Source organism: Schistocerca gregaria, chromosome 1 (genome assembly GCF_023897955.1).
Source record: "Schistocerca gregaria isolate iqSchGreg1 chromosome 1, iqSchGreg1.2, whole genome shotgun sequence".
NCBI classification, from domain to species: domain Eukaryota; kingdom Metazoa; phylum Arthropoda; class Insecta; order Orthoptera; family Acrididae; genus Schistocerca; species Schistocerca gregaria.
In genome coordinates this window covers 383782010-383798797 of record NC_064920.1, presented here as the reverse complement: position 1 = coordinate 383798797, position 16788 = coordinate 383782010, and the positions used below count along the sequence as shown (strand labels likewise).

The following is a 16788-nucleotide window of genomic DNA, read 5'->3' as shown; positions in this document are numbered from 1 at the left end:
CAATATCTTTTAAGAGAGACATCCTGCATGTCTTTATACTACTTAAATATTAGATACCGATCCTGGTCTCTCATATACTCATTTTTAATAGCTATTTGCTAAGAACCTATTTATTGTTACTAGATTATATTATTTTCTTTATTATTAGTGTGGTTATAACCTGCGCACTTAAAAAACAGGCAAAAACATGATATGGATAATTGTGATGTCATGTATTGGTCATCTTTTTCCATTTGTGCACACTCATACTTGCTGCATATATTTCATCATAGGCTCCCAAATCCTGTTGAGAATACTTGCAAGTTTGCCTTTAATCTTTCTTTAACCTCTTTAATAATTACGGGATACACTACCTTTTCTTCATAACTCTAAACTTCTTCCATTTAACATTAAAGGCCCTAATATATCATGAACTATTGTAGTTTTCTAATATTTATGCAAATCTTTTAGGCTATAGTGCACACTTGTTCAATTGATGTTGCTAACACATGCATCATATTACAAGATAAACTATCTTCATGGGTACTTTGTGACAAAAAATGTTGTTTGTGTATATTTCTGTGCTGTTGGAAGTGCGTATGCACGTAGTGTAGTACTGCCGTGCTTTTACTGACTCTTGGTATCTGATTTCTCCTAGGAAAGATATATAAAACTATACATTTTGTAGAATAGCGAATAGCAGAAAATTCCACTATTCTCTATCACTGTCATTGACGGTACCAAAATAATAATATTATCTTCACAGTAATTGGCACTGTTCATGTTTTACTGAAGAAAGTTGTTCAAGTACATGAAGAACAATAGAAACAGAAATATCCTTCAGAATTTTGTAGCCTATAATTTCTTTTGAACTGAATTGCTTCTTTGTGTAGCACCTGACAACACACATGTTTAAGAGATTCTGTGAATGTGATTCACCAATGGGATATGCAACAAATTACTTGGCAGCTAATTAGCAACCTCACAATCTAAATTTGATTTCATTAGAACTATTTTGTGGGCTGTCACCTTAGTTTGTTTTCAGGAATCTGTTAGACATTTAGAACACTGTTACTTGCTTTCTGGGTGAATATTGATTTCTTTCTTTTTTTTTGTAATTTGACTGCTAGAAAATAGAAACTGGCACCATAACTTCACAATTGTAAGTAGTATGACTGTTTCTGATTGCACCAAATGATTCATTAAGTATGAAATTTAATCTTTTAACATCATTTGATTCAATTTGTTTGTTTAATGGTGGCAGCTTGCTTCCAGTTTTATATTACAGGCAATGTTATTTTATCCTTGATTGATGCACTTTGATATTGATTTCAGAGAATGACAGTTCCTCCACCAGTAACAGTGCCCAGTTCTGTTGCAATGGGTGGACAGACATCTCCAGTTGTGCCTCCTGGTATGGAATTAGCAACTGTACCTGCAGTGAGCATGCCATCAGCACCTCCAAGGATGGTGCAGGCACCAATTTCCATGCCCCCACCTCCAGGCATTGAGGTATTTGGAGAAATTTTAAATATTTTCTATTCAAGAGCTCTTTCTTTTTGTCAAAAAGTGATTAATGGATGCTATTGTTGTAAGTGATGTATGTCTATATTCATGTTACACTGTTCAGTCAGCAAAGTAATCTTTTTCATTTAGAAATAAAGTGATATTGGTGATGGAGTCTTTGAAACGATGACTGTTTCACAGTCAGCTCATAATAATCATAAAAACAGCCAATCTTAAAATTCACCTTCAATTAATGTTGATTCTATGAAATTATGGTTGCTTCAATAGTTTTCTTGTGTGACTTCTAGGCAACCAACGAGTTCTCCTACCATTGCAGATAAAATACGGTTAAATGTTTTTTACAGTCTTAACAGTAAATATTGCACATTAAACACCACATTACACATTAGTAGATTCCTTGATATCTGTGTCAATTGTTATTACAGAACCATCCAAGGTGATAATGTTCTTACAATAAATGAGATGATTTAATTTCAAGTAAAACTTGAAAAACATTAGTACTGTAGTTAAATTTTTGTAAAATGTTGTTATGAGTATTTTGTGACATTCAGGGGGTCATACTGTTGGGACTCCAGGCACATGATGAATGCAGTGTCATCTTGCACCATTCAGAGAAAACTGCAGCAGGTCAATTGCTGCAAACAACATGGCCTCCTGACAAAGCAAATGATTCTTCTGGAGGAAAATGCCTGCTCACACACATGAAGACAAATGCACAAGCTGCTACAAGCATTTCATTGGGAATACTTGGAACATCTGCACTGTTGTCCTGATTTAGCCCCCCAATGACTTTTCTCTGTTCAGGCCCCTAAAATCTCATTCAATCAGCTAATATTTTGAGCAGGATAATGCTGTAGCCGAAGAGGTGACATGTCGGCTATGACAACAATCAAAAGATTTCATCAGTGCCAGCTGTCGAGGACCTGTAAAAAATAAGTGTCTGGATGTACAGCTTGAATATGTAGGACAGTGAAATAAATTTTGAGAAGTTATGTTGATTATTATTGTCTCCATCTCATTTTGCAATTTATTTATTGTATAATTCAGTGTTTCGAGGCATAATTGGTGAATTATGAATCGGTAGCCATTAAATGCCATCTTTGTTATTGAAATCTCACTTCTTGCCCTTCAATAGCTTATTGTTCGTGGTTTGTGTGCTCACTTCCTAGAATAAGTTTTTCTTTTTAAATTTAACAGCCTATAGGTGTGGGACCACCAGGCATAGGACCCCCTGGTGTTGGGCCCCCTGGTGTTGGGCCCCCGGGTGTTGGCCCTCCAGGGGTTGCACCCCCAGGGGTTGCTCCGCCGGGAGTTGCACCGCCGGGAGTTGGACCCCTAGGTGTCGGTCCCCCCGGAGTTGGGCCTCCAGGAGTTGATCCTGATGAGGATTCATCTGACAGAAAGTTGCCATCTCTTCTAACTCTGCATGTGGAACCACCTTCTGAAGTAAAGGAAGTGAAATTGCCAATGGCTTTGGAACAGGCACTTGCATTTAAAACCGAGCGTGCAAAACAAGTAGGAGTGGAACCTGATGAAATGCGTAAGTACTATGTATTGTTCAATAGTTTCCTCTTTAATAAATAAAAGTACTACAATCGTTCTGCATGTTCAAAAAAATGATTGTTTTTCTGTTTATTCTATCGTTTCAAGGAGAAACAGTATCCATGCACATTTTGTAAATAATTTGTACAAATGTTAAGTTTTAGTTGTCATATCAAGATGGCTGTCAGAGATTTATGTACAATACAGGTAACAGTTCAACTTTGTTCTCCTTGGAGTAGAGCAAGAGTACTTCCTCAAAATAAATCTTAGCAATAGCAGAGTTATAGTATAACTTTTTTTATTTTATATATTTATTTATTTATTTGAAGTTCAGCTTTCATAAATGCAATAAGTTTTTAGTGCTTCGTAGTAATGTGAGAGATATTCAGCAGAGGCATATTATCACAGCAGGCATTTGATTGTCCAGTAAGAAACAAAATTCTGAATTATGTTTCTTAAAGTGTGGATTCTTTTGAATCAAAGTTATAGTAGGTTCATGCTCTTTGTGCAGATAAGCAGTCATTAGGTATGCCACTGATTAACACCAGAATATAGTGTTGGTCTGTAGACATGCTAGATATGTGGACTATATTTTAAACTTAGATTCTAAAGATGTAAGATGTACATTCTTCTCTTCCACTTTATTAAGTTGCATTTTCAACATGTGTTTATATTTGTAGTTTGTGAGAGTAATTATTTTGCTTCTTGTAATTAGTGTGCATTTTCAGTGGGCTATAAAAGTTCTTTATCCAGTGAGGCATTACTGGTGTGAAGATTCATTTTCAGTGGGCTGTAGGAGTTCTTCATTCAGTGAGGCATTACTGGTGTGATATGCTTGCTGATAAACCAAACTCACTAGATCAAATTTTTGCCATATTCTGAATGCTACATATTCACAAGGGTTGGAACTATAATAGTAGAAACTATTTATTTGTGTGGGGCATTCAGTAAATAATGCAACACATTTTCTTGTTTGTGCCCAGTGACTCAAGCACTGTTGAAACAAATTCACTTACTTGACTTAATTCCTTTGGCCCCTATGGGGGCGTAGGGAATCCAGGAGAACTCATCATCCTTCTTTGTCTTTGGCCATTTGCCTCAATTCAGCCCAGGTCTTGCCAACTCTTTTTGCTTCCCCTTCCACTGTCCTCTTCCATGTGCTCCTGGGTCTTCTACTCTTCCTTGTTTCCTGGAGACTCCATTCCGATGCTTTTTTCTCAATGGCTCCATCTGGTATTCTCAAAGTGTTCCCCAACCACTCCCACTTTCTTTCTTGTATCTGGTCTTCTATAGGTATCTGGTTTGTTATTTGCCAGGTTTCCTCGTTACATATTTTTTCTGACCACCATATATTCATGATGCTACGGAGACATCTATTTATGAAGCTTTGTAACTGGAATGTTGTCTTTTTATCCATTTTCCAGCTTTTGCTGGTGTGGAGGAGGACAGCCTTCACATTTATATTAAAAATACAGACTTTTGTAGTGTACCTGATACTTCTATTTTTCCATATTGAATACAATTATATGAAGGCAGCATTTGCCTTTTTAATGTGGTTTTTCACATCATCTCCAGCTCCACCATCTTCCATTACTATACTACCCAGATACAGGAATGAGTTGAGAGTCCTTCACGCGCTGATCCCCTGTTAACAGTGGCACCTCCATTTTCTTTGAATTTACTCTCATTTCCTTTATTTTGCCTATATTTGTCTTGAGGCCAACAGTCTCTGCTTCTTCATTCAATGAGCTTAATTTAGCTTACATATCAGTCAGCCTTGGAGCTAATAAAACTGTATCATCTGCAAAATTAAAATCCTCCAGACATTCATGGATCCCCCATTGGATTCCTCGTCTCCTATCTGCTGTGACTCTTCTCATAACTGAGTCTAGAACAAGTTGAAAAAGCGTTGGTGATAAAATGCAGCTGTGCTAGACTCCATTTATTACTTTTATGGCCTCTTGTCATATTTCCCTTGTGGAGTATGCAACATTTATAGCCATCATATAGATATTTCATTATGTTTAAGATCTTCTGTGGTAACCATACTTCTGAAACACCTGCCAGAGCACCCTGAATCGAAGGCCTTTTGAAAATCAATGAATGCCAGGTACATGGTTGCTTGGAATTCTCTTGCTTTGCTCTAAAATGAACCTAATAGTGTTAATAAGATCAACACAATTGCATTGTGCCCTAAAACCAGCCTCTTCTTTACGCAGTTGATTTTCAAGAGGCTTTGTAATTCTGTGTAAAATAGTGTTGGTGAGGCACTGACAACAATGTAATACTAAGCCAGTTGTTACAGTCTGACAGATTTCTCTTATTTGGGGGCTTTACCACCAAACCATTTTCCCACTCCTTTGGAGATTTCTCTTCAAGCCAAATATGTTCAGCAAGGGATGGAGCATTTTTAAAGTACCTTCAATATCGGCTTTTAAGAGCACCGGTGCTATGTTTTCTAGGTCTGGAGCCGTTGCATTCTTTAGGGTTTTCAAAACAATCCTAATTTTGTCCATTGTGGGGCATTGCAGATTTATGTCTTGATCTTCTTCAATGTTAGCAGAGTAATTTACTGGTGGTTTCTGATTGTAACAATTTATTAACACTTCGCCGTCCTCCTCACGTTATGTAGAAATTGATTCGCTTGGCACCAGCAACGCTAATTTGGATTACTGGGCTTTTCGTCGGCCATTCTTGATATTATCGGGGGATTACAAATTGCTAAGTTTTACTAATCTCATAATTAGTTGTCATAAGTTCTCAACCCTGTTCTCCTACTTTCATGAAATTTCAGAAATATACATATGTAAATAAATACAAAATTAGTTTGTTTCAAATTTTGTTTATTTAAACTTTTTGAAAAGATAATCAATTACAAATTGCACTTCGAAAAGCCGGTCGGCATTATCTGGTTTGTTGTTGTTGTCGGAAAAGTTTAAATATGATAATATGTATCTGAATCGGTTGCGGGATGTGGTTTTGTGAAATATCGGTGTGCTTGTCAACAGATTCATTGATCAATAATCATGATCCTTGCTTTCTTTGCAGGTCCCATAAGGAATGCAAACCATTTCCTAAGTTTGGGTCCCGTAACGTCGATAAATTTGGCATTTTTGTAATCCACTTTCCTTCTATTGCAGTTTTGACTGTAGTACTCATTGGTTTCTTTGCTAATATATTCAAATAGATCGTTCCCAATATATATAATTTTACGATATCCTCTATGCTCTGTGTATCTTTGGGAAATATGTTTGGACCTGGAGGTCCTTCAAATTTATTATTGGTCCTCGGTAAATCAAAGTCTGACCACTGTGCACTGTCTTCTCTGTCTGATTCATCTGAATCAGGTAGCAACTGTAGGCGTTTGTCGAATTCTTCTTGGACTTATTTCAATATCTTGCGACGATTCTGCTTCACTTTCATTTTTTTTATATCCTGTGCCTTCTTCCTAATCGCAGGGCGTCCAGCACGTCAGACAAGATGTCCGCACATTCATCGTAAATAATTGTATCGTCTCTTTCGTCTACCATGATGAAAGGGCACAAAACAAAAAAACTTGTTGACGTGTGTAACTTATTTTTACCTAAACAAAACATCAACAGAAAGCAAAAGATACTAAAGCGCTGTCCCCGTCCACTGAGTGATACTATGCTCACAATACCACTGTGGTTTCGCCGGCCACTGAGCGATACCATGTACATGACACCACTGTGGTGTCGCCAGCTGTTGACTGCTATTTTGTGCACGACACCATTGTGATGTCGCTGGATGGCAGAGTGTTATTACATTAAGCAAACTACATAAATTGCACACATAAAGCTCGAAACACGGAATAAAATAAATCATAGCATCCGTAGTTGCCCATAACAACACAAAAGATATTCACACACCAGGGAGGCACAGATTGTAAAAATCCCCCTCCCCCCCACTAGAATTATGTCTGCAAAACACACACACACACACACACACACACACACACACACACACACACACACACACACACACAAAAACAAAAAACTATTTTCTCAGTCCAAAATCTTGCAAGTAGCAGATGATGGCATGCCTTCGCCAGAGATTTTGTCATCGTATCTGCCAGCATTTGGTCTGAAGGTATGTGCTCCACAGTAATTTGTGCTGACTGTTTTTTCCCCTATGAAGTGGTGTCTTGTATCTATATGTTTAGTTCGACTCTTATAGCCGCTAGTCTTAGACAGGTCAATTGCTACCTTGTTGTCACATAATAGTTTGACACAGTCTTTTTTGGGGTTTGGCAATATTTCATTGCGTAGCTTTTGAAGCCATAGAGTCTCCTGACATGCTGATGTCAGAGCCATATATTCTGCCTCAGTTGTAGCTAAGGCCACTGTTGGCTGTTTCTTACACTGACAAGATATCACTGCTCTTTGAGATTTAAAGAGAGATCCAGTTGTTGACTTCCTGTCTTCAGAATCTCTGGCCGAATCTGCATCACAGTAACCTACTATGTGACAGTCCTCTGATTTGGAAAACAAAAGTTTCATATCCTTAGTACCTTTTAGATATCTGCAGATTCTTTTCGACTGCTTGCCAGTGCGGTATGCGTGGATTATTACAAAAATGGCTAACAATTCCTATCAGAAAGGATAGGTTCGGCCTTGTTCCTAATTGAACATAATTAAACTACCTATTGCTTCACGATAGGGTATGTTCTTCATAGCTTCTTGCTCTTGTTCTGTTTTTGGACACATATCTTGAGTGAACATCTGATTACTGTCCATTGGTGTACATATTGGATTGCACTCTTTCATATTAAATCTGTTAAGAATTTGTTCTACATAGTGTGTCTGATCCATCCACAAATAACCTTCCATGGGGTCCCTAGTAATTCGGATGCCTAAACAATTAGTAATTCGGGTGCCTAAACAGTTTGTAACTTCACCAAGAACTTTCAGCATAAATTTTTCTATTTTAAAAGCATCTCTGTCTTGTGAATTGTTACTAAAAATGAGCATATCGTCCACATAAAAAGCAACTATTAAAATGCCTGAACCTTGATTTTTATAATAGACACAAGGATTAGCTGTTGACCTTTTGAAGTTTAGATTCATAAGTGTACCATCTAATTTCAAGTTCCAGCAGTGACCATCTTGCTTCAATTCATATACTGCCTTTTTTCGTCTTTTTATACCATTATCTTTCACTGTATTTGCAACTGGATCTACTTCTGGAACTTTCGCATAAATCTCTTCATGTAAGTCACCTTGTAAGAAAGCTGTGACAACATCTAAGTGATCAATGCCAAGATCATATTTAGCAGCCGTTGCAAATAATTACCTTTATGAGTTATATCTTAAGACTGGTGCATATGTTTCATCATATTCCAGGCCTTGCTTCTTAGCACAACCTTTTATCACTAGCCGTGCTTTATGGTGTACAAAGAGACCTTCCATATCTTTTAATGGCTTTTTATCTGAAGGTCAAACAGCAGACTCCCACATGTGGTTCTCTTTGTGAGATTGTAACTCGCCTTGTATTGCCTCCTGTCAGTTTCCGCCATTGTCTGACAACATCGCTTCTTCTAATGTCAAAGGATTGGAGTCAGTTGACTTTTTAGACTGATAAGTTAGAAAGTCATGCAGTTTCTTTGGCTTTGGGATTCTTGATGACCTTCATATTTGCTGCAGTTGCTCATTATCATTAACTGGATCGTCTGGATTTGTTTCGTTGTTGCTCCTAGTATTCATTGAACTACTACTTGATGTTACATTCTCAGGTTCAGTTTCAGTTTCTTCTAATTCAGTTGTAGTTACTTCATCTTGCTTCATCTCTGTCACTGGGAGAAACGGTCGACTTGGTTCATTTGACTCAGTTCCCTCTTTACACTGTTTCGAAGTATCTTAATCAAAAATCACATCTCTTGTTTTTATGATTCTCTGACAGTTAGGTTCAGAAAGTATGTATGCATTTCAATCTTCACAGTATCCTACCAAAATACACTCAACACTTTTTTGTCCCATTTTTTGTCTGTTGGCTCTTGGAATGTGAGCATATGCCTTACTTCCAAATATTCTAAGATGCTTAAGATTTGGCTTCTTGTTTGTCCAAGCTTCCTCTGGGGTCTTGTTCTTTAGTGCATTAGTTGGGGACCTGTTAATTAAATAAACTGTAGTGGAGACTGCTTCTGTGCAGAATTTATTTGGCAAATTTGCTACAGAGAGCAGGCATCTTGCTTTTTCTATTATTGCAGGGTTGTAACCCTCACCACTCCATTTTGTTCTGGTGTATATGGCACTGTAGTCTGATGTCAGATTCCTTACTTTCTGAAAAATGTTATCCGATTATCATTCACATATTCTGTGCCATTATCAGTACATAGAGTGCAGATCTTTTTTCCAGTTTGCATTTCTAGTAGATTTTTGAAGTCTCATATCAGTTGTGCAACTTGATGCTTATTTCTGAGGAAATACACAAATACTTTCCTGGATTAATTGTCAATTAGAGTAAGGAAGTATTTGGCTCTTCCAACTGATCTAGTTTACATTGGAGTAAACTAGCTCAAGAATTCCTGTGGCTCTTGAACTAGATCGTGGAAAAGGAAGTATTGTTTGTTTTCCTTCCAAGCAGGGAGTATTTATTGTTCCCTTATATGAAATTCCACTAGCCAGGCCACCACAAAGTGCATCCATAGCTTAGAACACATATGGCCTGGTCTTTTATGCCACAAGTCTGCGCTATTTGCCTGCAGTATAGATTTTGCTTCAAAATTTTGATCATATGCTTCGTCTAGTCGGTACATTCCATTTGCTAATGATGCACTAGTAACCATATTTTTGCATGTGTAGTAAATAAGACAACCTTGTTTGTCAAATAAAGTTGAATGACCTTTTTCTATTATTTTACTAACAGACAGTAGATTTGTGCTTAGCTGAGGCACATATCCTCTACTTTGATTCTAGCTCTCTTGTTACCAGTGAGACCATCTACAAATAAAGTTTCTATACCTGTTACGGGTAAGTTTTCATTATTTGCTATTAAAACTTCTGAGCCTGTCAAAGCTTCAACACTACTTTCATTACAAGGATATTTAGACGTGCCCTGATGCGCGTGAGTCTATGTACCATTCTGCCCATGTATCTTTACCTGAAGCTGCTGTTGTGAGAAATGTCTGGTAGCTTGCTGTCTTGGCCGAAGTTTTTTCGTTGCTTTTCTTCTTGCTGTGACAGTTTTTAGGCAGATGCCTGTACTTGTAGCAGTTGTAGCACCTGGGACCCTTTTTTAATATTACATCACTCTTTTTCTTGTTGACTCGCAGAGCAGCATTGCTAATCAATTGTTTATTACAAGCTTCATCGTTAATTTCTTGCAGTAATTTATTTTTTATGGCGGCTCCTGTGATCAGCATGTCTAAATTTTCTAAGCTCATAACCATAGGCTTATATTCATCTGGTAATCCTGCAAGCAGAATACACCGAATCCATTCTTCTTTCACTTCAAAATTCAAGCCATTTCATTTTTGTGACGAGGAAATTATCTTCGACACATATTCTTCTGCTGATGAACAATTCTCCAGTCTGGTTGACAGTAACGTTTTTAATAACCTTATCCTTCTGAAGAGACCAGAATCTTCATAGACTTGCTTTAGCTTGTCCCACGCTTCTTTTGCTGTAGATGTATCTTCCAAGTGAACATATAGCGACGGATGGACGGAGAGTACAATATTGGCTCTTGCTGTACAAACTTTAGTTGTATCCTGTACTTCACCACTGACGCATCCTCACAATTGTTGAGTTCTAAACATGTTCGCATAGCAAACTGCCAGGTACTGTAGTTCTCTCTTCCCATCAGTTTTTAGATCATACGTAATGAATTGGTATTTATTGGCATCATGATTTTAGCGATAACATTGTTCCAAATTACTGCGCGCTGCTGCTAATTTTCCTGAGCCTGTGATCTCATAATTTTTTTTTTTTTTTTTTTTTTTTAAGAATATTATGCTGATTTGTAATTCTGGCCCCATAACCTGTTAGCAGAGTAATTTATGGGCAGTTTCTGATTCGAACAATTTATTAATACATCAAGCAAACTGCATGAATTACTACATAAAGCTCAATGCAGGGAATAAAATACCATCATAGCGTCCATAGTTGCCCATAGCAACGTAAAAGATATTCACACACCAGGGAAGCATAGATTCTAAAATCCCACATTCAACTTCCTCTGGAACATCTCTTACCTGTTCCTCTTGGTCGTCTTCAGAATTTAACAGTTCCTTGAAGTACTTCTCCCATCTCTGTAGCTGTGCCTGCTGAGTTGTAAGCATCACCCCATCATTGTTCTTATCTGGTCCTTCACGTCTTCATTGATTACCGTTTTCTTATATTGTAGAGCTCTTTCATATTTCCTTGTCTTGCCGCCTCTTCTGCTAACTTTGCTTTCTCTTCTATCCATTTTCTTTTATCTCGACATAGCCGTATTTTCACTGTTTTGTTCACTTCCGTGTATTCTTTATGTGCTACACTTTTCTGTACTCATTGTCTCCCAAAGATTTAACTTAAGTTTTAGTTCCTTCATGTGGCTGATTTCATTCAGAGAGACATTCCTTCCTTTGATGTGCCTTACATCCTAAGATTTTTTTCAACCTGTTTCAGTTCCCTCTTCCCTAAAGTTTTTTGCAGAGAGGACCTGGAATTTGTTTTGTAGTTCAAGGGCAAATGTTTCTTTGATCTGTTAGTCTTTTAAGCTGGCCACATATATTTTCTTGCTCCTGTGATTGAGCTTGGTTCTATTTGCCACTGTCTTGAGTCCTAATTCCTCTAAAACTAGGTGGTGGTCATGTCCAACATCTGCTTCTCTTCTACTTCTGACATCTAACAGTGTGTGTTGAAACTTGCGGCTTATGGCTATGTGGTCTATTTGATTTTCACTAATGTGGTTTGGAGAAACCCACACTATCTTATGGCAATTATGACGTGGAAACAATGTGCTTCCAATGATTAGGTCATGTTCAGCACAACAGTTCACCATTTAAATTTATGATCCCCATGCTATGCTTGCCCATGATATGTTCAAGCCCTTCATTTTCTGGACCAACTTTTGCGTGCAAGTCAGTCCATTAAGCTCTGTATAAAATCATCTTTTATTTTTCCTTTAGCTATTTCTTTAGGTGCATAGCATTGAATTACAGTGACATATCACACTTTTCTTTTAAAGCGTGCGGTTTTTATCCATTCCGAGACTGGTTTGCACTCTAGTAAGCTCTTCTTGCTGCTTTTAGATAGTAAGAGCCCTACCTCATTTCTGTGCATCGCATCCTCACCTGTCTGACCCGCATACAGCAGCACTCCACCATTTTGGGTTTGGAATCCCTCAGATTCTGACCACCTATTTCACTTGGTCTGGATATATCTAGTCGGTAGCTCTCCATCTATTTTTCAACCTGTCTTAGCCTTCCTGCCTCTCTCAACATCCTTACATTCCAAAAACCAATACGGGTTTTCCTTTTCAAGCAAAAGGTCATATCCTGACCAATACTTTAATATTTCTAGTCAGTATGGGATCTGTATCAGATAGGATTGATACAGAGCTAGAGAAGATACAAAGAACAGTGACATGTTTCATTACAGTTTCATTCAGTAAGCACAAATGCATCACAGAGATGATCAACCATCACTGGAGACACAGCAAGAGAAGCATGCTATATCATAATGTGTTTCATTTTTAAAGTTCTAAGTTTGTAAGCTTTTAGAAGAGTCAACAAATACGCGGGTCATTCAGTAATTAAAGAGACAAATAGGTCGGGAGGAAAAGTGTTTATTTTTACAAAACAATAGTTTTTTTACTTTTCAACATAGTCCCCTTGAACATTTATGCACTTGTTCCAATGGGCTACAAGCGATTTTATTCTAGCTGCTAAGAACTATTTATCTTTATGTTTGAAGCAATTTCCCACAAACTTTTCCATGTCCTCATTGTCCTGGAACTTCTTCCCAAGTAATGCCTTCTTCAGTGCACCAAAAAAATGGAAATCACTAGGTGCTAAATCAGGACTGTAATGGGGATGAGGCAGTACTTCCCAGCCCATTTTGTCGATGGTTTCATGGGTTAGTTGAGCAATATGAGGACGTGCATTGTCTTGCTGGAGAATCGCAACTCTCCACTTTCTCTCATGGTTGGCTTCACCTTGTTTAAAAGGAAATCCGAGTAATACTGTCTGTTCATTGTACACTGCTCTTCGAGATAATCACAAAAAACTGGACCTTCAGCATCCCAAAACACCGTCAAAATGACTTACTGATGATGCTTGGGTTTTGAATTTTTTCTTTGACAGGTGAGTTGGTGTCCTTCGACTCCGTACTTTGTCTTTTTGATTCTGGCTCATAACAGTGAAACTAACTTTCATCACAAGTTAAAATTTTTGTTGAGGAAGAGGTCGCCTTCTCTTTCATAACGTTCCTTTAGCTCTGTGCACGCTCTCAACCTTCTTTTCCTTATGTAGCTGCGTCAACTCCTTTGGGACCCATCTTGCTCAGGTTTTGCGGCACTTCAGCTTGTTACAGATAATGTTATGAACTGTAGTAGTTCTAATTTGAACCTTATCAAGTATCATTTCCACAGTCACACTGCGGTCGCCACAAGTAATGTTATCCATTCGACTTTCAAAGTGAGAGAGTTGAAACTGCAACTGGTCGGACAGAATAGTGTTCATCAGTCACTGAGTTGCAGCCATTTTTGAACTGCTCTACCCACCTGTAAAAACTTGCATGATTCATACAACCTTCACCATAAACTTTAGGCATTCTAAAGTATATATTCACTGGTTTCTCACCTTCAGCGAGTAAAAAACGAATAACAGAAAGTTGTTCAACTAATGTGGACGTTTCAAGTGCACTCGCCATCTTGAAATGTGTTTTTGAGGTTATAAACAAAACAATGTTGATACATCAGCTGATCAATGCTTATCCCAGTGATACCAACTTAAAGGCATAAAAGTACCAAACTTATCTTACTAATAGTTTTTTCCCCAGACCAATTTGTCTCTCTAATTATTGAATGACCCTCATATATTGCCTCCTACTACGTATAACTCATGAAAAGACCACGAAGATAAAATTGGACATTCAAGTCCACTCAGAGGCTTAACGGCAATTGTTCTTCCCATGAAATATTCATGACTGGGAAAGGAAAGGGGGGACGTGACAGTGGTACACAAAGGTGGCTTGTGGAGTACGGATGTAGACTTAATTGTAGACATACATATACGAGGGTCAGAACATTAATAGTGGTAATTATTTATTCAAAACTTATACACAACAGACATATTTCATAATTGTACTCTTCTAAGAAGTGGTCACCAGCACTGTGTGTATCCTGTTGCCAGTGATTGGGAAGATGTAGGATACACTTAGTAGCACCAGTTCTGTTGATAGTTTGAGTGGAGTAGTCTATTGCCAAATGAATTTCTTTAATAGTTCTAAAGCGAATGCCATGAAGTGCTTCCTTCATCTCAGGAATCAAGTTGAATTCCTAAGAGCCTATATCCGGAACTGCGGCAGGTGGAACAGCACTTTCCAGCTCCCTCAACTGAACAAGTCAGTCACACTTGGGCTGTATATGTACCCAAGCACTGTCCTGCAAAATGATGGGAGGATCCTGCATGAAGTGTCACCACTTCTTTTTCTAAGCTCTCCATTTTTAGAAAGCAGCCTGTGACCAGCCTAGAGAAATAAGAGACATCAGTTTTTGCAGAACCCACATGTCATTTTGCAAATTGTGATTGATTTCTTTGACAGAACTGGGATGTGCTGTATCACCCACCACACACTCTGGACTTTGATTCCTAAGTCTGAAGGAAGCACTCCATCAAGTTTGCTTCGGAACTTTTAGGGAGATTCACTGCACAACAGACCACTCTCCTTGAGCTATCAAGAGAACTGATGCTGCTAAGGGTAACCTACGATTCCCACTCTGCTAGCAAAGATAGATACACAATGCTGGTGACTACTTTGTAGGACAGTGAAACTTTGAAACACGTATTTATGTTGTATAAGTTGTATAAGAGGTGTTCAGTAAGTAATGCAATACTTTTTTCTGAAAGTGGGTTGGTTTTATTCAGGGTTCCAATACACAATATTATTCCCAACTCTTTTGACTAAAAAACCCTAATTTTCAACATAATCTCCAGTCAATGTAACAGCCCTACACCCCCTGACTGGGAGGACCTTTATGCCCACATGGTAACACTCTACTGGTGGCTGAATCAATAACTTCCCCGTCATCCACATACTGCTTCAGTGGACTGCACGCTTCATTGGACCAAACAGATGGAAGTTCGAAGGTGTGAGATTTGAGCTACAGGGCTGATGAGAAAGAACACTCCAATCAAGTTTTGTGAGCTCCACTCAGGTGTGCAGACTTGTGTCAGGCCTTGCATTGTCATGGAGAAGGAGTAGTCAGTCTGCATTTTTCTGATGAAGAACAATGAAATCGTTTCTTCAATTTGTTTCAACCCCCCTCAGGAGACACTGCCTTAAGGAAACACTGTCCGTGCGGGCAAGGGGGTTTGTTGATCCAATGAAGTGGAGGGCTATACTGGTGGTAGTCTAACTGCTGGCAGGGCCTCCCAAGCCGGACGGGTCTCTATAGAGAATCCAGACGAAGTGTGTCTCACAACGTCCCATCTAGTGTCTTGTGCTGTCTTGTCCTATCCTATCCCCTACTCTCCCTTCCTTTCCTTTTCCTCTCTGTGATTATGTGGCAGCACACACATACCCCTAATGTGGACAGCAGAAGATCCTTGGAAACCAGGACAGTGGTGATGCACATAGGCCTTGCTGCGAAGGGACGGATAGCGTTCTGTAGTCGCAGTGAAGACAAACTATCTAAGGCGTAAGGCCCTGAAGTAAAACCATGGCAGATGTCCAGGCCATGAGATAGCAGCCCCACCAGGACACTCGGGGGTTGTGGGCTGATAACCCGCACTACCAAAAAACACACATCACAGAAACTAAAAGGAGAAAGGAGCAACAGCAGGTCAGCCTGCATTTTGCTACAGTTTTCTATCATCACGATTTCTCTGTGTTCAACAGCATCAATCAGAAAAAGCCACATGGAACTTCCAACGTTATCGACTAGGTCATTTATATATATTGTGAAAAAGGGTTGGTCCTGTAACACTCCTCTGGGGCACGCCCGAAGTTACTTTTATGTCTAAAGACTTCTCTTCATTTGGAATGACATGTTGTGTTCTGTTTGCTAGAAACTCTTCAGTCCAACCACACAGTTAGGCTGATGTTTTGTACATCATTTATTTCGATATCAGTCATTTTGTCATTTTTGTGATGATTTAAAAGAGGCACTACAGTGCGATATTCCCCTGTGAAACAGTTTTGGAAAAATGTGTTTTGGAATTTGGCGTTTTCTGTGTTGTCCTCTGTTTCATAGCCTTTATGCTCAAGAAGTGTCTGGACAGTTGGCTCCAATCTGTTTACTGATTTAACATATGACCAAAACCTCTTAGGAGTTTCTATCAAATTGGTAGACAGAATTTTTCTTTCGAATTCGTTGAACACTTTACACATGGGTCTCATTATGCTAATTTTGGCTTCATTAAACTTTAATGTGTCTTTGAGACTTTGACTACATTTAAATTTGCAGTGAAACACTCTTTGCTTTCGTGAAAGTTTTTGAATGTGACTGTTGAACCACAGTGGGTCTTTTCCAACATTCACAACTTTGCTTTGCACATACCTACCTAAAGCATGT

The 16788-nt window shown here is 38.5% G+C and overlaps 1 protein-coding gene across 1 annotated transcript in view; it reads left to right on the top strand.

The window, feature by feature from the left end:
- LOC126348491 (splicing factor 3B subunit 2-like) overlaps positions 1-16788 on the top strand; it is a 113505-nt gene that overhangs the window by 15446 nt on the left and 81271 nt on the right. The window contains exons 3-4 of the mRNA XM_050002359.1: positions 1315-1491; positions 2704-3046. Coding sequence (XP_049858316.1) covers positions 1315-1491; positions 2704-3046 — 520 coding nt within the window. The remainder of the gene's footprint in view (positions 1-1314; positions 1492-2703; positions 3047-16788) is intronic.